Consider the following 19,383-nt stretch of genomic DNA (forward strand, 5'->3'; position numbering starts at 1 on the left):
TATTGTACTAAGTAGAAGAAAGAAATTTGTTCAACATTCAACATGTCGTCAATTTTTCAAACAGGCAAGATTCATTATGGAGAAATCTCCTGGTGAGAGTTAGGACAATATTTGACCTTCATAAAACGAAAGGAAGGTAGGAAGGAAAAGGACGAATTATAGTGCAAATATTGTCCATTAGAGTTCACAAGCAATTTTGCTCATAAATAAAATGTACAAAACTTCAACATCGTAAAATATTTCAAAATAATGTCAAAATTGAAATATACATAAATAAATAAATAATAATAAATATAAGTAAATAATAATATCTCAGTAAAGGTATACGATTCGAATTCTTTAAATTCTACAAACGTGCAAATAATTGCATTGTGTCCAGATGTATACAACGTATCTATAAGATGATAGACAGTGACTTTCATTCTCATTCAATAAAGTGAAAGTAAACAAATTTATAATATTTCCGTTAGGTCTAGAGTAGACATTTATCTTAATACAATGAATTTCGTACTTAAGTTTTTTGAAAAGCTTTACGATTGAACATAATTTATAAAGCTTTAAAGGTACTGATATTCTAACGGAATTGCGTAAATTTCGAAAAATAGCGTAACAAATACGTGTCAACGCCGCAGGTAGATGTTGACTTCTACCGTATTGTCAAGGTTGCTACAAGGGAAACATCCTGCAAGGATATTAACATTTTCTACTTTGGCACGCGCCAGCACACTTACGAAAAAGATTCTGTTTAAATAGGGTTTCTTTTTGAATGTATTTGGGGACTAGGCGACCCTTCCCGTTGCGTTAGGTTTCCCATGGAGCAGGTGTAAAAATGGAACTAATGCTTTCATCGATTGTTGAAATTTCAAAGTAACGAACAAGATATATACTTGGTTCTGCCAAGTAAAATATAACTCCTTATTTCGTATTTCTTTAAAAGTGAAAGAGAAAGAGAGAGAGAAAAAAAAGAAAGAAAAAAAGATAAGGGATGAAAAGAGAAGGTTGACAAACATTTACGGCGCGAATAATTGAATAAAGAAACCTGAGTGCGAGCTCTTTCCTCGACGATATTTTCTCAGAACGCATAGGGTGACGGACGCGTGGCGCGTTCGCGAAGACGCGCTTTCAAAGCTCTTTCCAAATCGAGGACAGCCTGTGTGGAGTCACGCTCTGAAAGCAATTCCGCTTTGAAATTTAATTGAAAACGCCTGTTGCGTCCTACCGACCGACGCGACGCCAAACGTCGCCGTGCGCAAAGTATTCTCGCCGAATATTTTAATGGCGCCAAATACAAAATGATTTTGCAAAAAGAATATGATTGCAATGATCAGTTTTCATGATTATTAAGAAAATTTTCTGGATAAAATAAGCGCTAATATACTTGCTTGTTTCCCTGAAAATCATCAAAAGAAAGATTGTCCCTGGTTTTGTAAACGTTGCGATCTATTACCAGAGATCGCCATTCATGCGGCGGCACCTGTTCTCGTTTCAAAGGTACGGAATAGATCACGTCACTCAATTCATTCGTAAACAGAACGATCGAGTGCATTGTATGATTGCCACGCTTCTTTCCCTCTTGATCGGGAAGGTGCACGTGCGGAGGGGGGGAATCCATGGAAGAAAAAGAGAGAGGTATAGCAGAATGGAGAGGGAACTATGACAAAGCCGAAGAGGTAAATAGAGGGTAGAAAAAGAGAGAAAAAAAAGAAAGAAAGGAGGATTGCCAAGAGCGTAGCAAAGGGATAAGAGTGCAAAGAGAAAAGCAAATAGAGAAAAAAAAAAAAAAGGTAAAGAAGAAGAAAAAAAAGAGCATTTAGAGGAAAGAGCCATTGCGTGATCGTACCTGAAGCATCATTGGCGGGCAAATCGGTGAGCAGATCGAGCCTGATACGTGATTGCTGTTGTTGTTGTTGTTGTTGCTGCTGCTGCTGCTGTTGTTGCTGCTGCTGCTGCTGCTGTTGTTGTTGTTGTTGTTGTTGTTGTTGTTGTGGTTGCTGTTGTTGATGTTGCTGGTGATGAAGAGCTTGTTGCGGCTGCTGGGATCCCGTGGTCAATGGTAGATTAGTTGCATTCGCGTGATTCTCCGTCAATATCGCGGCGGTATTCGAAGACGACGAGGACGAGCTAGAAGATGAGGTAGAGGAGGAGGAAGAGGGAGCGACCGACGAGGAGGATGTCGTTGATTCCGTAAGGGTAGTCGTTGCGGTGGAGTTGTTGTCTAGAGGTGCCACGGGCCCCCCTCCGCCCCTGCCACCTTCCCCCGAGCCTGTAGCCATTCGACCGTCGTGCATTCCTACGAACGAGCGAACGACGGACGGACGGACGGACGAACGGACGGACAGACGGACGAACGAACGAACGAACGAACGAACGAACGAACGAGACTCCCTCCCCCTTCAACGACACCTTCTCTTCTCCACCGTGTACGCACGCACGCACGCACGCACGCACGCACGTACGTACGTACGACGCACGCACGCACGCACTTGCTCTTCTCTCTTTCTCTTTCTCTCTCTCGCTCTCGCTCTCGCTCGTACGCTCTTTCGTTCGTTCTTTCGTTCGTTCTTTCTCCTCTCTCCCTCTCGCAGCCGTTCGCTCGAGCGCGCGCGCGCGCTCCCGCTCTCTCGAGAGCACCTACACAAGCATTTAATTCCCTCTCCGTTCAGTACGATCCGTTTCTCTCTGTGGCTCCTCTCTCGCACACCGCCGCACTCTCCCTCTTATTGCGGCCCGCGGGCGCGCGCACGACTCTCACTGTCTCCGTCTATTGCCCGTCCCGTGCTCTCTCTTTCTCTCTCTCTCTCTCTCTCTCTCTCTTTCTCTGACTGGTTGGCTGGCTGGCGCGCGCTCGCTCTCTCACTAGCTCTCTTTCCCTCTCCCTCTTTCTCTCACTCGCTCTTTCTTTGAACTCTCCCCGCGCCGCCGGGCAGCACCGACAGAACGTTCCACGGCGAGAGAAACTGCTACACCGTGTCTCTCTCACTATCGAGAGCCGATCGACGTATCACACAACGGCGACATCGCACGCGTCCGTGTAAAATGGTGACCCGCGCGAATTCTTAACCTCCTGTTCGTCGGCTTGAAAAAATGGAACGTTAGAGAAATGTAGGTCTGTAGGCCACTTCACTTACACTTTGCATCGGGACGGGCACTCCCTTAGTCAAGCGAGCGTCCGGCGCACCGTCGCGCTCCTCTGACAGCGCGACCGACCTCCAGGGCCGTACCCTTCCAACGGATTTATCTTTGGGGCGCTTTCAGCAGCCGTCGCTAACCTCGACAGATTTTCGAGCAACATCATCGCGCTCCTCCGATTTTCCTTTCCTTTTTCCCTTCTTCTTTCTCTATCTTCTTACTACGCTTTTTTTCTTTTTCTCTTCTCTCTCTCTCTCTTACTCTCTCTCTCTCTCTCTCTCTCTCTCTCTCTCTCTCTCCCCCTCTGCCAACAACTCGAAGACGATCTCGAGCGACTTATACTTTCCCTTTTTATTCGATTACCGACCCTACGTGATCTACGTCGTGTTTAATGTCGTTCGCAGATAACAGAGATGATTCGTTTTGTGATACCGTGAAAAAATATTTCTTTTGGTTTTACTCAAAAGATTAACATTGGAAATAAATTAGCCAACTTGCACGCGGTTCCGTAACGCATGGCTACGGTAGTGCGTAACGAAAGGGAAAACCATCGGCATATAGAGTACAAAGAGACGGAGAAACCGTAAACCGACGAGGTTGTGCGACTCTGTGCGAGAGGATAATCCGTTCTTTTTGATTATTCCAAAATTAAGTACCGATACGAGAATTAATTCGACAAACTTCCTTCCTTCTACAATTATTAATTCCTTAGATAGACTGTATCTCTGTTGGGAGCCAAAGGGGAAAAAGAGAAATTAATTAGACCGAGTGTAAACTTATCCGGGCGCCGGTGATCCCTAACGACGGCACTGAGCCTTCGGACGTGATATGAAAAGACGCAATTTGCGAAAGATTTCCACGATGTCTCCTGGTGCTTAAGAATTTCCAATCTTCGAATCGGTAAGCCGATGAACGTGTCCTTTGCGTATCCAAGCTCTTCGAGTTACGGCTCTCCAACAGAAACAGCCGCTTTGTCTAAGTAGGTCAGGTGTCACGATATCCAAGTGCCCTATCGACGAGCGTTTTTACACCGAACGTTGCATAACTCGTCGCGCACGACTTCACCAAATATAACCGCGTAAAAACTATGGCTTGACGGACGTAATGCGATGTAATCCGTTTTCATTGAACATTGCACTTGACTAACGCTTTCGTGCCACGTTAGTCGCGCCATCTACAACCTCTACCCGCCAAATTTAAAACTTCTCAAACATCTCGCCAGCCGAATGATTGACCTTCAAAAATATTTATTTATTTTTCATATAAATATTTTTTCTTACAAAAATAATTCATTCCATAAATATATAAAATAATAACGTTTACAAACATTTTACTCCCTATGTTTGTTAGTCTATGTGTGCTCGCATACCTGTTGTATGTATACATATAACATTATATAATAAAAGCTTATAGAAAGAGATATAAAGACAATATATATATATATATAGTTTTTCGAATCTTATCGACAACATATAAATATATCTTTTTATTGTGACTTTTTCGCAGCTTCACCAAAGTGATTTCTAGATATGATTAATCTTTGAATCTGCGATGTGCCTTCATAAATTTGGAAGATCTTCGCATCTCTCATTAATTTTTCCACAGGATATTCTGTGTTAAATCCTGCACCACCAAAGATCTATAAAAATTCGTATTGTATTATTGTTTCGAATTAACTCAAATTATGCATTAATTAAAATCAATTTTTCGACTTACCTGGACGGCATCGGTAGCGCATTTGTTAGCTACGTCAGCGGCATAACACTTGGCAATACTGGAATAAATGCTAGCATTTGGATAACAAACGTCTAGTGCCCAAGCTGCTTTCATCCAAGCGAGACGAGCCGTTTCAACTCCAATAATCATATCAGCGATCATAAATGCTACAGCTTGATGTTCCGCTATTGGTTTGTTGAAGGTTTTTCGCTCCATCGCATACTTGGTAGCTTCATCCATAGCTCTCTGTGCTAATCCAACAGCCATAGATGCTACCTGTGTTGTTGTCAAAATTATATGTCAATTCAATTTTAATAAAGCATTTTCCTTATTTCTTGTATAGTTTACCGGTGGTCGAGTTTTATCGAAGGTTTTCATGGCAACTTTAAAACCAGCTCCTTCTCCTAACAATACATTTTCCTCGGGTATGCGAACATCTTCGAACGTAATCATCCTAGTATCGGAAGCTCGTTGTCCCATATTTATTTCCTTTACAATGAAAATTTTTTTCTCATTAAATATAATTTAACGACGAAAGTAACGTATTACAATAACTTACTTTACGGCCTGGAGTTACGCCTTCAAAATCACGCTCAACTATGAATCCTGTAAAAGCTTTACTGGCTGGAGCTTTTGGATCAGGATCTGTTCTGGCCAATACAAAATACCTATAACATAACGATACATGTAATTAATATCGCATATTATTTCGTGTATGTATATATATATATATATATGTATAATTTTTTTTTCAATTCAAAGACATTACCAATTTGCAACACCACCATTTGTGATCCACATTTTTGTGCCATTAAGAATCCATTCCTTTCCTTTTTTCACAGCTCTAGTTTTTAAACCTGCTACATCGGATCCAGCACCAGGCTCAGTAACGCAATAAGCCTAGAAACATTATAAATAATTATAATTAAATATAATTAAAAGGATAATAAGACAATAATATATATATTCTTTACTTACAGCTACAATAGGTTCTTCTACGAGTCTTCCAAGATACTTTTTCTGTTGTTGTTCATTTCCTGCTTCAATCACTGGCGTTTGCTACAAGTGGGAAAAAGAAAGCAAAAATCCAATCATAAAAATGCACATTATTTACATTAAAGAATTCGTAATTTTTTTTTTTTAACGCTAAATATATGATATACTCCAAGACTGCTAGTTTCTATTGCAGTTGCTATCCCTGAGCAACCATAAGCAAATTCCTCCGTTGCTAAGCATCCATCAAAAATCTTTTGTTCCATACCACCTAAATACGATATTATATATTGAAATTGCAATACATTAAGTGACATAAAAAGATCATATATATCAATGGGAATATTTTATGAATATTTTATGTAAACATACCGCAATGTTGTGGAATATAATTGGTCAAAAATCCCAAGTTCCAAACCTTCTTAATAATATCCCATGGAAATTCTCCAGTTTTATCATATTTAGGAGCAACAGGAATGATCTCCTCTCTAACAAATTTACGCAACATTTCTTGCGTTTCTCTTTGCATGTCATTTAGTGCTATATATGTCAAACAAAATTATTTATTAAAGAATGAGATTCTATTTTCATTAGAAAATATTCCATCTCGATGATGCTTTTGTAAGGAAAAGTAATATTTTTTCCAAATTGTATAGTTATACTTACCAAAGTTATACCCATTAATGTTTTCCGGTATTTGAGGGTTAGCTTTAATAGAAAATTTTCTATATATTCTTGAATATAAAGTACCATTGTTGAAGATCTGAAAATCGAATTTTAATGATATTTATTAGAATTATAATAAAATATTTATAATTATATATTATTTTTGTTTCTTTTTTGTCAATTATCTTAATACAAATGATAAATTGTCCATTTTATTTTTTGAAAAGACTAAAACATATGTTAAAAAGAAATGTATAAAACATGTAAGTGATAATGAAAGTTATTAATAGAATTTAACTTACCTTTCTAAGAAACATTTTGATTTTTCTATTTCTTCTTGTCTTAATTTTTAAATGAGTATTTAAGTAATAATAGAAAATTATGTCATTAAAAGATATGTAAATACGTCAGCTAAAACGCGTTTAAAGGTCAAAGTACAAAGACGATTGTCTAGTGACGAACAGTCTAAACATCTAAATATAAAATGTAAAATGTATTTGCGATAAAAAACCACGCATATCATGTATATCTATTAACAAAAGACTAGTCAATAAGAGAATGGTAAGTAGTTTCGTATGAATAAAATAATATAGTAATATCTAGTAATATCGAAATATTAGGAATACAAGCTAAAATTCCTATGTACAAATTTTTTAATACGTAAACAAAAAAAAAAATAAGAGAGATTGGATTCTTATAACTTTACTTCCACGTCAGCATATGTATGTAATTTGAATAATGCCTTTGTGTTGGCTTCTTTAATATTCACTATATACACAAACGCATACTAGCAAGAAAATGAATCAAAGATGGACGAAATTTGTTCGGAGCTGATCATAGGAACAACTTTAGAAAATATATTTCTAGATCTCTTATCTATCTTAGGAATATAGAGATATTTTCTTGAGTTAGATATTACACGTTTGTAGATGTAAATTATTTATATTTCTAATTACGATTTAAATATAGCTCTCCAGAATATACAAGAGACATATGTGCCTATTCGTCAGTTATTATTAAAAAAAATAAATCATCGATATCAGTTGAATTAAAAATAAAGAATATAATGTTAATGCAAATAATGTTCGGAGAATTTATAATTTAAGTGAATATAATTGGTGAAAATATCACTAACATATTTTTATTTCTCTAATAATATTAACAATTTTGAACGTTCAATTGTAATACGGTTTAGCGCCATTTTTTGAGCGGGTAATTAAAAAAGAAAAACAAAAGAAGGAAAAAATGTGCAATCGTACAAGGGATACATATTTTAATATATCGTGAAATTATTCACAAATTATTTTATTATTAATCATTTAATAATAATAATAATAATAATAATAATAATAATAACAATAATAATAATAATAATAATGTACCTATACACAAGTTTTGCATAAATATGGATAGGAAGTGTATAATGTTTATAAATAAAATTATTTATCAGGATGAAATCGTGAATCAAATGAATCGCGTGACAAAAACAGTCCTAATACACTTTTCTAATTATACTTGGTCGTTGTTTAATTTTTTTTTTTTTTTTTTTTTTTTTTTTTTTTTAATTATTGTCTACTTGTTTCAAATACTACGTTCTCACCCTTGATTATGGTGCATTAGGGGTTGGTACCCCTGTATAAGCAACTCTTATTTTCTCATTTGTTCTCTACTCTATCGCTCGTGAAATGTGCTTTTGTTGAAAGAAAAAAAAAAAGAAAAAGAAAAGAAAAGAAAAGAAAATGATTTTGATTTAGAAATAATATCTTTTTGAGAGCATAAGAAAATACAGCTACAGAATGAAACGATCGGTAAATATCTGTTAGAACTTTTAATACTTTATATTCATTATTTCAATTATACATACATCCCCCTATATTTTAGGCTAGTTGATTGAATAATGCAAGCATTATTTTTTATTTAGAATCTCTTTCACAGTTGTAACAATTGTCGTCGTTGGATTAATTGAAAAGTTTTGCATTAGAAGCACTATTAAATCATCTTTTTGTATCATATGATTGTGTCTTTAATTTATATTATATTTTTTACAGCTAACAGAAGAAAATGGAGATACAAAAAGATCATTTGTCAAACAAGAGTCTGTTGCATTTACATACGATGGAACATATACGAATTATCCCTCATCTACTACTTCGGCATCTACTTCCATTCCTCAACCTTTACCAGGACAACCACCATTACCTCCTATGCCTCCACCCCCTAGCGGAGTTCCACCTCCTCCTCATGTTTTTGGACCAGTGCCTTCTCAAGTTACACCGTTACAAACATGGGCACAAGCACCCACGCATTGGCAATGGATAACTCCACATGCCGCACCTTTACCTCAAAGAGAAATTCAACATATTCAAAGAGAAATCGCACTGAGAGGTAACTATATGAGAAGAGAAAGGTTCTCTCACAACAGAAATAACATGCACGTTCAACGAAATATTTTCCACCGTAAAAATAGAAGACTAGCACGATTTGGTCAACCCCAGGGCCAACCCCAGTTTGACCAAGCTGCATATTTTGGTGCAGCTTTAACAAGTGGTCTGGGTTTAGAGTGGCAAAGAAATAATTACACTACGTCGCCAAATGATACTATTATGAATCATATGTCTGTTCCCCTTTCCAATCATCCCATAACTCCCATAACCCAAGGAATTATAACTGGTAGACATGGAGAAGAAAAAGGAGATCAGGATGTTAAAATTGTATTGGTATGTTAATTGAATTTATGTTTCTTCATTATATAAATTATATATAAATATCTGTTGTAGGAAGAGGTAGTGGTTAAAAAGAATAAACAAAGAAAGCCTATGTCACAAAGTTATCCCAGTCGACCCTGGAATCGTGAGGATGCTGAAAGAGCTTTAAAAATTGAAACAGAGTATAATAAGACTGTTAAAGCTCAGAGTTTGATAATAAAATTTCCAGATCCTGATCTTAATAAGGATATTGTCAGAGAATTTCATTCCGGCATACAAAATATTCATTTTCAAAGTCCAAGTGGACCTAGATATTGTTTTATTCAGATGGCAGAACACGTTAATATCGATGAAGCTATTAAAGAGTTAGAAAAGATTCCTTTTGGTATTGGTAATTTAAAAGTAGAAAGAAAATCTTTACGGGATGAAGATAATCCAATGCCTGAAGAAATCGATCCTTACACTTTGTACATAGGAAATTTACCCGAATCCGTTAATGTGAATGAAGTTAAAAGCAAGTTTCCGACAGCCGCTAGGGTGGACGTTGGTTATGCACAGAAAATGAGAAATACACGGTAAATATAGATTATATATAATATAACTTATATATTTAAGTAATTAATTATTTTCTTGATTGTTTCAGATATGCATTCATAAGATATAACAGTGTAGATGAATCAATAGCGGCTTATAAACAGGCACACGATTTGATGTGGGATACAAGAAGTATTATTGTAAGATTCAGAAGACAACGTGGAAATACATGTCTTCCAGGGGAGCCTAAGCCTAATGTAAAGAAAGTTAAAGAAGAACCTAGTAATACTTCACAAGCGAAAGAACAAAAAGTAAACAATAATGAAAAGAAAACAACACAGCAAGATAACAGTAGTGGGGAGAATAGATTGCAAGATAATATTAAGACACAGGGTAAACAAAATAATCAAACTCAGCAGCAAAGTACTGATGCACAATCTTCTCAATTACCTGCATCCGTGACGTCTGTTAAAACGGCACAACAACAACCATGGGCATGTATTATATTGTTCTTTAGGAATATAATTTTTTGTGCAGAAAATGTTCTCATCGAGATTACTATTCCAGACATCGCAATCACCGCAAATACCTTCGGCGTCCGAAGCACCACCTCCATGTCCGTCAGAAACCGAAACAGTCCCAGAAACGATAATATTAACAGATATTAAAGAAGAACCGGAGGATTATGAGGAAATGGATATGGCATGTTTACCATCTGACGATGCTGATGATGATGACGATGAAGATGAAGAAGATTTAGATGATGACGACGATGACGACGATGACGACGACGACGACGATGACGACGACGACGACGACGACGATGATAACGAAGAAGAGGAAGAAGATGAGGACGAGATTGATCATGCTGAAAATTTGCTATTTAATACCAAACAGCAGCATACAGTAAAAGATACAGAACCATCTGATGTGAGTATATGCGATAATACTTATATATATATATATATATATATATATATATATATATATATATATATATTCAATGATTATATTCTTATCTTATTGTTTTCTCTTTTATATTAGCACCTTGATCAAATGTTTAATGAACTGGAAAATATGGCAAGCGACATTGGGTTTTAATAACACAATTAAAATCACATTATATGTTATAATGATCTCTAATAAGAAAATGTTGCAAAACCATCTTTAACGTACCGTATGTAAATATCAATAATTGTAAAACGTAACAGGTGAGACTGCATTTGTTTAAGTACAATATTATAGATTAAGTGAATTTACATATATAAGTTCTCATAAAGTATAAGTTTTTACCAAGATTCCAATTTTAAGTTCAAACTATGCCTGCATGAAATAAATTCATGATGCCAAACGAGTACAATTAAATATCTTACGAATATTTTATTTTATACGAAAGACTTGTTGTATATTATCGTTTTAGTTGCTCGAGAAATCATTATTTTTCTGTAAATATTTTTATTAATAACGAAAGCAACCGTGTCGGATACTTACGCACATAACTAGATTGAAATTGCGCTAGAATTTTATATCTATAGAAAACTATAGAATCATTTTATAGAATAAAATGAATTATAGAATATAATGAATCATTGCGACTATGTTTGCAAGTGAATCTTTCGCATTATGATGTAAGTAGGCTAACGATGATTAACAATGATATCGAAATAAAATTTCATTTGAAATAGTTTATTTAACAATTACGAGTTACCACATTATTATGTCATTTGTCATTAGTAAATCTATTTTTGCATATAAAAATAACGTATGAAATAGTATACATATTGTTTTATTATTTATTCATTTAATACAAAAATCTGTATAATAATTATTAAAAGTGTATATTCTTAACCCTGCATGAAAATATAAACTTTAACTTATAAATAACATTATTAAGTATATTATCCTTCTTAAAAATAAAACTTATCGAATTAAATCCACGTGTCTTGTACCATTTAAAATAGGCGCCATACTTTGAATTTGATCTTTTTCTCGCTTGAACACGACGTCATTTCCGGTATGATGAAGCGCCATCTACTTCCTTTTGTACTTAACAATATTAAAGCGCGGGTAACGTCTATCGTATTAGAGCGTCTCCGAGCATTATATCTCTTTCATTTTTTTCTTATGTTATATCGTTTTTTAATTGATTAAAATAGAAAATATTTCATTTTAAACAATATGTTTGAAGCACGTTTAGTACAAAGTGCTATCTTGAAGAAAGTTTTGGACGCTGTTAAGGATCTTCTAACCGAAGCAACCTTTGAATGTTCTGATTCTGGAATTCAAGTACAAGCTATGGACAATGCTCACGTTTCTTTGGTTTCTCTTAATCTCAGAAGTGACGGTTTCGATAAATACAGATGCGATAGAAACTTGTCTATGGGAATGAGCATTGCAACGTAAGATAACGAAATTTTTATTTTGATAAAATATCTTGGTTATGTTTATTCTTTTTGATAAAGTAAAGGTCATTTGAGAAATCATTTTTTAAGATCATTGTAATTCAATTAGATTATATCTCGTAATTCTTTGTCATTATATTTTTTCTTCTTTTTGATTTTAAATCCTAATCATTTCTAGGATGTCGAAGATATTACGATGTGCTGGTACAGAAGATACTGTAACGTTAAGAGCTTGGGATAATCCAGAGATCATTGTCTTTATATTCGAATCACCAAACAAAGAAAAACTTGCAGAATATGAGATGAAACTTATAAATATGGACCAAGAACATCTTGGTATTCCTGTAAGTCTAAGTTTCCTTCCTTGCTGTTTTTTTTTTTTTTTTTTTTTTCATACAAATCCTCTATGGTTTATTTCTCGTCGTTTGATTAAATATATTACAGGAAACCAATTACTCTTGCGTGGTTAAGATGCCTTCTCAAGAATTTGCTCGTATATGTAGAGATTTAAGTCAATTTGGAGAATCAATAACATTTGCATGTTCCAAAGAAGGTATAAAATTTACAGCATCTGGGGATCATGGAACAGGTTTGTATTTTGTGTCTTATCATAACAGTGCATTCCCATCATATATAAATTGTATACTATACCAATATATTCTATTCGTTATGAGGTAATTACCAAGTTCGCATTACTATCATAATATCTGAACTCTGATGATTTATCTGATAGTACATTTAGTCTTGATCTTATGTTATAAGAAGAAACAGATAAAATATATATATATATATATATATATATATATATATATATATGTATATGTATATATATATTGCTCATATTTATTATGATTAGTATTAATGTAGCTATGGAAAGGTTTTATTAAAATTTAATTAAGAAGAAAAATTTATATGATTAAAATCTTAAACATGCAATAACCGTACCGTCCCAAATATATAATATTTCTTTAATTATGTTTCAGCTAATGTTAAACTCGCACAAACTGCAGAGGCAGATAAAGAAGAAGAAGCAGTAATCGTTAACATGCAAGAGCCGGTCAAGTTAACATTTTCTTGTCGTTATTTGAATTGTTTCATAAAGGCGAGTCCTCTATGTGCACAAGTACAACTTTCGATGTCCAGTGATGTTCCATTAGTATGCGAGTATAAGATTGGAGAGATTGGTCACATTAGGTATTACCTGGCACCCAAGATCGACGATGACGATGATAATTAGGAAAAAGTGTCTATTAAATTTGTACATGCTGTAATTATCACAATGGTAATATTTTCATACGTTTGATATTTGTTTTTCCAATTCTGACATGATACCTATCGTCATTGTATTTATTTCACTGCAAAATGTGATATTGTTTCGATATTTTACTTAATCCAAAGTTATTACACATATTTTGATAATAAAAAAGTGAAGTGTATCCTATAATATTGAGGTACAATTAAGGCAAAGTTAAAAATACTTTGAAGATAGTATATTATTTAAATTTTACATTTAAAAGTCATTTGGCTTGTCACAGTGTTAGCGCAATGTTGAATTGACACTAAAGTTCATAGTAGAGTGACACAATCATGATTAACAAGATAAAATGGTGTCATTCTTCAGGTTCATATCATTACTGTTTTGTAAACTGTGACCACTTTTGATAATGTCGCATTTTAATATGTAAGAAGAACTCAATATATTTCCAAAATTTTTGATAAATTTTGAATTATGCGTTATTCTTACATCCTAATCTAATCAAAATTTAAAGTTTCACTTATTTCCTAATGTCTTACATCTTATACCTTTTCGTGTATAAGCTACTTTAATATAAAAATACATAATCAGCTTTACGAGCTGTGGGAATAAGAGGGCTACCATGGATGGAATAGCCTAGAAGTATACAATTAAATCTTACATAATTTGGATCTCGTATAATTACTAAGTAAATAAATATTAATCGTTAAACGTTGATTTATATTATGAATTATTTTACACGCAAGTACTCTCTCTTTCTCTCTCTCTCTCTCGCTCGCTCGCTCGCTCTCTCTCTCGCTCTCGCTCTCTCGCTCGCGCGAAGACCTCTATATGTGATAAAATCGTTCGTCTCGTCTCTTATTCATGCACCCTTAAACAAAGTTTCTAATCCAACTAATTAGATTACCGGTGTACGTGAAAAGAGTCGAAGTAGCAATAAAAGAAGATACTTTGGCAATATTAATCAGCCTCTTTGGTTCTAAAGCCCTCATATTGCTTCTTCGTTACCAAAAAAAAAAAAAAAAAAAAAAAAAAAAAAGATAAAAAAAGAAAAAAAAAAAGGAAACTGTCCGAAATTGAATGTTTTTGATCCTCAGCATATTTATTTCGAATATGCAAGATCACAAAAGTATTATTCATTAGGATAAAGACAGAAATGTCCAGCTTAATCGATAATCGTTGAACTTTATTGAATTGCGATAATTATTTTCGAGATATCTCTTTCTAGAGAAGTCTTTTCGCATAGATCCAAACGATTATTGTTTTATCGATCAAGTCGATCTTTCTTTATTCACATAATTTACTTTTGTCCTTTCTGTTTGTTTCCGACGTAATAATAAATACGTAAACGATGCCATACGATTTACGCGCTTTATCGAGCTTAAAATAAAAAAATGCGTTTTCTTTCTCTCTTTCTTTCTTTCTTTCTTTCTTTCTTTCGGTATTTCAGAGAAATTAGAAAGAATTTAGCCATTTTTGTTACCGTTACTCCCATACAAGCTGGGATGCACGAATTTGTCATGAAGCGTCCTTAAATGCCTCAATAAATTACTTTTTACGTTAAAGCCTTTTTTACAATAGGAACAAAGAAAAGGCCTCTCTCCCGTATGCGTTCTTTGATGTATTACCATCGATGCGTGACTCGGGAATACTTTTTGACAAATATTACATAATTTTTGATGACTGTGTACCCTTTTTGGTTTAGGAGGTGCCGAGTTGTTCATCAAGGCCAATTGTTCTTCCGTGTGTTCCGTCTGTATGTGACGTACCCATTCCTGAGGCGTTGGATACATATTACCGCAGAGATCGCACTTTAAAGGTGGAAAGTCTTTACTATCGTCGTCTACGTCACCCTATGAAAAAGAATACCACCTGCATTTGCATGTCTTAATCATATCAAGTATAACTTTGCGATAACGCAAACGTTCATCTTATATCTCTTTACCTTCCTCTTCTTTCTTCTATTCTCAGTCATATCGGCATGAGTAAATTCTATATGCCTCACCCAATCCGACGGCCTGTTGAAAGTTTGACTGCACATGTCGCACGTTAACGGAGTATATTCTTCCTCTTCCAAATCACCATCCTCGTCGGCACTGTGTACGATCTCCTAAAAAGATTATTGTACCATGGGCATAAAATAATAATGATGATGATAATAATAATAATAATAATAATAATAATAATAATAATTTATGCATTTCCTAAATGATCAACCAACGATACTTTGGAATTACGTACTGGTTTGATATCGATCTCATGGTCTATCGTCAAGGATTCGGATGGATCGATACTTTCTTCCCAATCGATCGGCTCGTCCTTCACTAACAGTTCTAAATTTAATTCCGCCTTTGTGGGGAGGAAAAAAAATAAAAAAGGAAATGTTTGACAAATCTTTTCGATGTCTTTAAGAAGAAGAGATATAAGAAAGAAGAACGATAAAAGTTATAAAAGTGTCTCCTTACATTTTCACCACCTTCGCTTCTCGACTTGTTAGACTCGACATCGCTGCTAACGCTCTTTCTCGTTTTCCTATTAGCCTCGAGATTTTCCTTATTCTTGTTCTGTTCGTTATTCTTGTTCTCCTCCAAGACCTTTTTAGTTTCAGGTTCACTTGATTTCTCCTCAACCTTTTCCGCATTCTTCCTTTCGACCGGCTTTTGGGCTTGAACGGTATTCTGAGTTGTCGCTGGTTGTTGAACGTTTTCAACGATCTTCTCCGTAGTTGGCTGGACCAGCTTTATCTTCTGTATCTGTCCGGTCAACGGTGGTTGTTCCTTTTTATCACGTTCGACCTTTTGATTGTTAGACTGTATGTTCTCCTTTTTACTACCCGTGTTCGATCTCCATAATCCACGTACTCTCAATATATCTCCAGCCTTTAATACTCCTTCCAATTGATCGTTCGTCACAGTTGCCTCTCCACTGTACATGTACTGTATAAGAATCTTCAACGTGCGGTAACCGATCTCCGTTGGTAATACCTAAAATCGAACACACGTGAACACGAGCGAAGACGGCCTTCGTACCACGAGATCGTACGATCCCGTTTAAGCTCTGCAAGTGGGATCGATAAAATCTCATCGAGGTGAAATGTGCTTAAGTCACGCCTAAGATCGCTTTTGAAACGACCATTGGATTACGTTGCATCCGATCGTTTTAACACGAATACGATATGTGTATCAGGTAATTTAAAAAACAACAACAAAAAATAATAATAGAAAATACTTTCCAATGGATCTCAAACGATTTGTAATAAATATATTCCATCGCAATAATAATAGAGATCTTATTCTAGTTTCATTATCGTCCAAACGGAGGATTTAATATGAAAACGATAAAGATCATTTCAAATAAGATGAAATCGTTGTTCGTCGATATCATCGCAACGTTTATAACTTACCACGATCGTCGGGGCATTCGAGTTGGCCCCAAAATGACAGGTTTGAAAGATGTGACTTAGGTACGAAGAGCAGGCTGCAAGGACAAATCGATGTGCCGCCACGTGCCGGCCGCAGGACGTTGCCAGAAGAACATCCGCAAAGGATTCCGAATGAAGGAGCGTCGCGACGGAGCTGTGAAGATGAGCCCCGTAGCTGTGCCATTTCAGTTGATAATTCTCCGAAGCGGCGATGGCCATCTTTTCTGTAGCATGCAAAAGACAAAAGAAAGAAAAATCAAGGGAACTTTCCTCGAGGTTCTTATTTTTCGAATTGTTTCAAAAGAAAAATGTAGATGATGCCTGTTGCACGTTGCACGCACTATTTAGAAACATTTTTCTCGAAAAAGAGAAATCAATCGAGCATCGAACGATCCATCAAATCGCTTTTTTCTATTCGTAAAATTAACCGAATTGTCTCTGAGAACGCGTGTCACGCACAAAAAGACGCCCTCGTGGTCTCGCGATCCATCCATCCACCCTCTAACGTCGATCCTCGCGACTGATATATCGATCGCGCAACGCGCTTTGTCCAACGTCGTTAATCGCTATCGAAAGATAAATGAAAATGTGCCGCGCGTCGCTGAAACGATGATCGAAAGACGTCATCGTTTGAAGAAAATCGCGCGTCGCCAAAGGAGAAACAATAAAATCCTCTTTTCCTTTCTTCTCTATACGCCTTTTATAAAAGATATAAAGACGAGAGAACGAAGAAGAGATTTTCCTCGAATAATTTTACAAAGGATTTACAAAAAAAAAAAAAGAAAAAAAAAAAAGAAAAAAAGAAAAGAAAAGAAACAAAAGACAAAATCAGCTGGACAAAGGCCAGACCAAAGAGAACCTTCTTCCCTCTTGTCTCTTCCAACGTTTCACATTTCTATTGCTTGCCGGATCTCTCGGAAGGAATTTTCGCGACGCGCGTAATCGAATTTACAACGGCGGCGATGACACGACGGAGTCACGCGAACGATCAAGGATGAATTACGTTTCCCTCTCTCGCTCGCTCGCTCGCTCGCTCTTTCTAAAACACCACCCTCCTCGAGTTTTACACCCTCCTTTCTCTTCCCCTACGTTTCTACATAAATCCTCCGTTTACACGTTTTCCTTGTCTCTTGCAGGACGATTATAAAAAGCAGCAGCAGCAGCAGCAACAGCAGCACGCTTCGTCGATCATCACCGCCGGCGTTTCTATTATTCATCACCAAAAAAAGGACTAGGCACACTTACGCGACGTTATTTAATAAGAAGGAGAGAAGGGGGGAAGGGGTGAGAGGGAGGGAGGGAGGGAGGAGATATAGAGAGAAAGAGAGATTAAGAGGATTTAAACGAAGAAAACTGATAAATAGGAAAGAATGGAATAACGATAGCGTCCTGCTTGCTTATCGCCTTTGAGAAACGAACGCGTCCGTTACCTGACGACATCGGCCGAAGAGAAAAAGATCTCACTCCCTTTATTTATCGAGTATTGTTCCCTCGTGCACACACTAGGAGAATCGCGCGTTAAAGACGTCGCCGTGATCGTGCAGTCGTTGCGTGCACTTTCTCGGTCACACCGTATTTATTATCGTAAATTGTTACGTTTTCTCGTTTCTGCGACGGCACCGCGACGGTGTATCTCGCGCGCGTCCTCGTCGTCGACGTCGTCGTCGTCGTCGTCGTCGGTGTTTTGAAAGGTGCCTTCTCTCTCGTTCTCTCTTTCTATCTCCCTCGGCCGCTCTCTCCGACGGCGCGGACGCACGGCCAGGGGGAAGACGGGGGCAGATATGAGCATCGAACCGCGCCGCGTAGGGGCCTAAAAATCGATATTTCGGTCTTTGCTCCATCCTCACCGCCGCCGCCGCCAGCGGCAGCGGCAGCGGCGGCGATAGCAGCGGCGGCGGCGGCGGCGGCGGCGGCGGTGGCAGCGGCAACGGCAGCGGCAGTAGCGGCGGCCGCTTTCGCCGAGCTAGTATAGACTCTCCCTCCTCCCTATGTGTCTATGTAGCCCCCCTGTATTCGCGTTCGTCATCGATTTTCCTGGCTACCAATCGCACGCATCCATTTATCGTATCGATCGGCCGAGCTGATTTCAGCGTTTGCGTCCGTCCGTCCATCCGCCCGTCCGTCCATCCGCCCGCTCTACGATTCATGCTCCGAACGCCCTATCCCTCCGCCCTACCACCTCTCTTTCTCTCAACCACCCCTTCCCTTTCCCATTTTCTCTCTCTCTCTCTCCCTCCCTCCCTCCCTCTCTCTCTCTCTCTCTCTCTCTCTCAAGCTTAACTTCTACTCACTCGCCCCTTTTCATTTCCCCCTTCGTGTAGCCCCACTTCTCTACCTCTTTCTACCGGTCTTCCTTTCTTTCTTTAGCTTCTGAAAGAGACTTCTACTATAACCACCACCACCACCACCACCATTTCATCGCACCACCACCACCACCACCACCATTTCATCGCACCACCACTACCACTACCACCACCACCACTACCACCACCACCACACAACAACCACCAGTATCGTATTAACACACACCACCCGCCAAACGGAAAAGCGTTTGAAAATACG

The 19,383-nt window shown here is 36.9% G+C and overlaps 5 protein-coding genes across 11 annotated transcripts in view; 2 read left to right on the forward strand and 3 right to left on the reverse strand.

The window, feature by feature from the left end:
- Positions 1-4,284, reverse strand: part of LOC124953756 (nuclear hormone receptor FTZ-F1-like) — a 37,829-nt gene extending 33,545 nt beyond the window's left edge. The window contains 1 exon segment of the mRNA XM_047505609.1: positions 1,841-4,284. Within this exon segment, the coding sequence (XP_047361565.1) occupies positions 1,841-2,288 (448 nt within the window). The 5' untranslated portion in view covers positions 2,289-4,284.
- A 75-nt stretch (positions 4,285-4,359) lies between these two features.
- LOC124953766 (probable medium-chain specific acyl-CoA dehydrogenase, mitochondrial) lies at positions 4,360-7,256 on the reverse strand. The gene is made up of 10 exons (XM_047505638.1): positions 6,807-7,256; positions 6,505-6,601; positions 6,211-6,378; positions 6,009-6,109; positions 5,824-5,904; positions 5,615-5,745; positions 5,405-5,513; positions 5,194-5,334; positions 4,846-5,121; positions 4,360-4,768 (listed from the first exon to the last, which is right to left on the reverse strand). Exons 1-10 carry the CDS (start codon positions 6,819-6,821, stop codon positions 4,616-4,618), a joined length of 1,272 nt encoding a protein of 423 aa, XP_047361594.1. The 5' UTR covers positions 6,822-7,256; the 3' UTR covers positions 4,360-4,615.
- An 858-nt stretch (positions 7,257-8,114) lies between these two features.
- On the forward strand, positions 8,115-11,628 carry LOC124953757 (protein painting of fourth). Of its 2 annotated transcripts, none has more exons than XM_047505610.1 (6): positions 8,115-8,312; positions 8,553-9,221; positions 9,282-9,784; positions 9,853-10,237; positions 10,311-10,673; positions 10,788-11,627. In XM_047505610.1, exons 1-6 carry the CDS (start codon positions 8,301-8,303, stop codon positions 10,842-10,844), a joined length of 1,989 nt encoding a protein of 662 aa, XP_047361566.1. In that variant the 5' UTR covers positions 8,115-8,300; the 3' UTR covers positions 10,845-11,627. The 2 variants fall into 2 exon arrangements, with proteins under 2 accessions (XP_047361566.1, XP_047361567.1); XM_047505611.1 differs by lacking the exon at positions 8,115-8,312 and having other exon boundaries at positions 8,650-8,889; positions 8,972-9,221; positions 10,788-11,628.
- A 158-nt stretch (positions 11,629-11,786) lies between these two features.
- LOC124953775 (proliferating cell nuclear antigen) lies at positions 11,787-13,872 on the forward strand. Its single transcript, XM_047505659.1, has 4 exons — positions 11,787-12,142; positions 12,324-12,489; positions 12,590-12,734; positions 13,129-13,872. Exons 1-4 carry the CDS (start codon positions 11,922-11,924, stop codon positions 13,380-13,382), a joined length of 786 nt encoding a protein of 261 aa, XP_047361615.1. The 5' UTR covers positions 11,787-11,921; the 3' UTR covers positions 13,383-13,872.
- On the reverse strand, positions 13,621-19,252 carry LOC124953762 (zinc finger protein 615). Of its 6 annotated transcripts, none has more exons than XM_047505632.1 (6): positions 19,113-19,252; positions 16,804-17,045; positions 15,866-16,384; positions 15,642-15,749; positions 15,346-15,510; positions 13,621-15,253 (listed from the first exon to the last, which is right to left on the reverse strand). In XM_047505632.1, exons 2-6 carry the CDS (start codon positions 17,038-17,040, stop codon positions 14,867-14,869), a joined length of 1,416 nt encoding a protein of 471 aa, XP_047361588.1. In that variant the 5' UTR covers positions 17,041-17,045; positions 19,113-19,252; the 3' UTR covers positions 13,621-14,866. The 6 variants fall into 6 exon arrangements, with proteins under 6 accessions (XP_047361588.1, XP_047361585.1, XP_047361587.1 ...); XM_047505629.1 differs by lacking the exon at positions 19,113-19,252 and adding an exon at positions 18,418-19,034; XM_047505631.1 differs by lacking the exon at positions 19,113-19,252 and adding an exon at positions 18,252-18,559.
- Positions 19,253-19,383: the final 131 nt, after the last annotated feature.

This window comes from Vespa velutina, chromosome 13 (assembly GCF_912470025.1).
Source record: "Vespa velutina chromosome 13, iVesVel2.1, whole genome shotgun sequence".
Lineage (NCBI taxonomy): Eukaryota > Metazoa > Arthropoda > Insecta > Hymenoptera > Vespidae > Vespa > Vespa velutina.

What these genes read in the sequence shown, in the direction of transcription:
- LOC124953766 (XM_047505638.1), bottom strand. An exon ending in TTATATTCCACAACATTGCG is followed by an intron (nt 6,110 to 6,210) that starts GTATGTTTACAT and finishes TATCGTATTTAG; the next exon opens with GTGGTATGGAACAAAAGATT. An exon ending in TAGAAACTAGCAGTCTTGGA is followed by an intron (nt 5,905 to 6,008) that starts GTATATCATATA and finishes TCCCACTTGTAG; the next exon opens with CAAACGCCAGTGATTGAAGC.
- LOC124953757 (XM_047505610.1), top strand. An exon ending in CGGCACAACAACAACCATGG is followed by an intron (nt 10,238 to 10,310) that starts GCATGTATTATA and finishes TTACTATTCCAG; the next exon opens with ACATCGCAATCACCGCAAAT. An exon ending in AAGATACAGAACCATCTGAT is followed by an intron (nt 10,674 to 10,787) that starts GTGAGTATATGC and finishes CTTTTATATTAG; the next exon opens with CACCTTGATCAAATGTTTAA.
- LOC124953775 (XM_047505659.1), top strand. Translation starts at nt 11,922, where the DNA reads ATGTTTGAAGCACGTTTAGTACAAAGTGCTATCTTGAAGAAAGTTTTG. An exon ending in ATGGGAATGAGCATTGCAAC is followed by an intron (nt 12,143 to 12,323) that starts GTAAGATAACGA and finishes AATCATTTCTAG; the next exon opens with GATGTCGAAGATATTACGAT. An exon ending in ATCTGGGGATCATGGAACAG is followed by an intron (nt 12,735 to 13,128) that starts GTTTGTATTTTG and finishes ATTATGTTTCAG; the next exon opens with CTAATGTTAAACTCGCACAA.
- LOC124953762 (XM_047505629.1), bottom strand. Translation starts at nt 18,610, where the DNA reads ATGCTCATATCTGCCCCCGTCTTCCCCCTGGCCGTGCGTCCGCGCCGT. An exon ending in GAAGCGAAGGTGGTGAAAAT is followed by an intron (nt 15,750 to 15,865) that starts GTAAGGAGACAC and finishes CTCCCCACAAAG; the next exon opens with GCGGAATTAAATTTAGAACT. An exon ending in ATAGAAGAAAGAAGAGGAAG is followed by an intron (nt 15,254 to 15,345) that starts GTAAAGAGATAT and finishes TCTTTTTCATAG; the next exon opens with GGTGACGTAGACGACGATAG.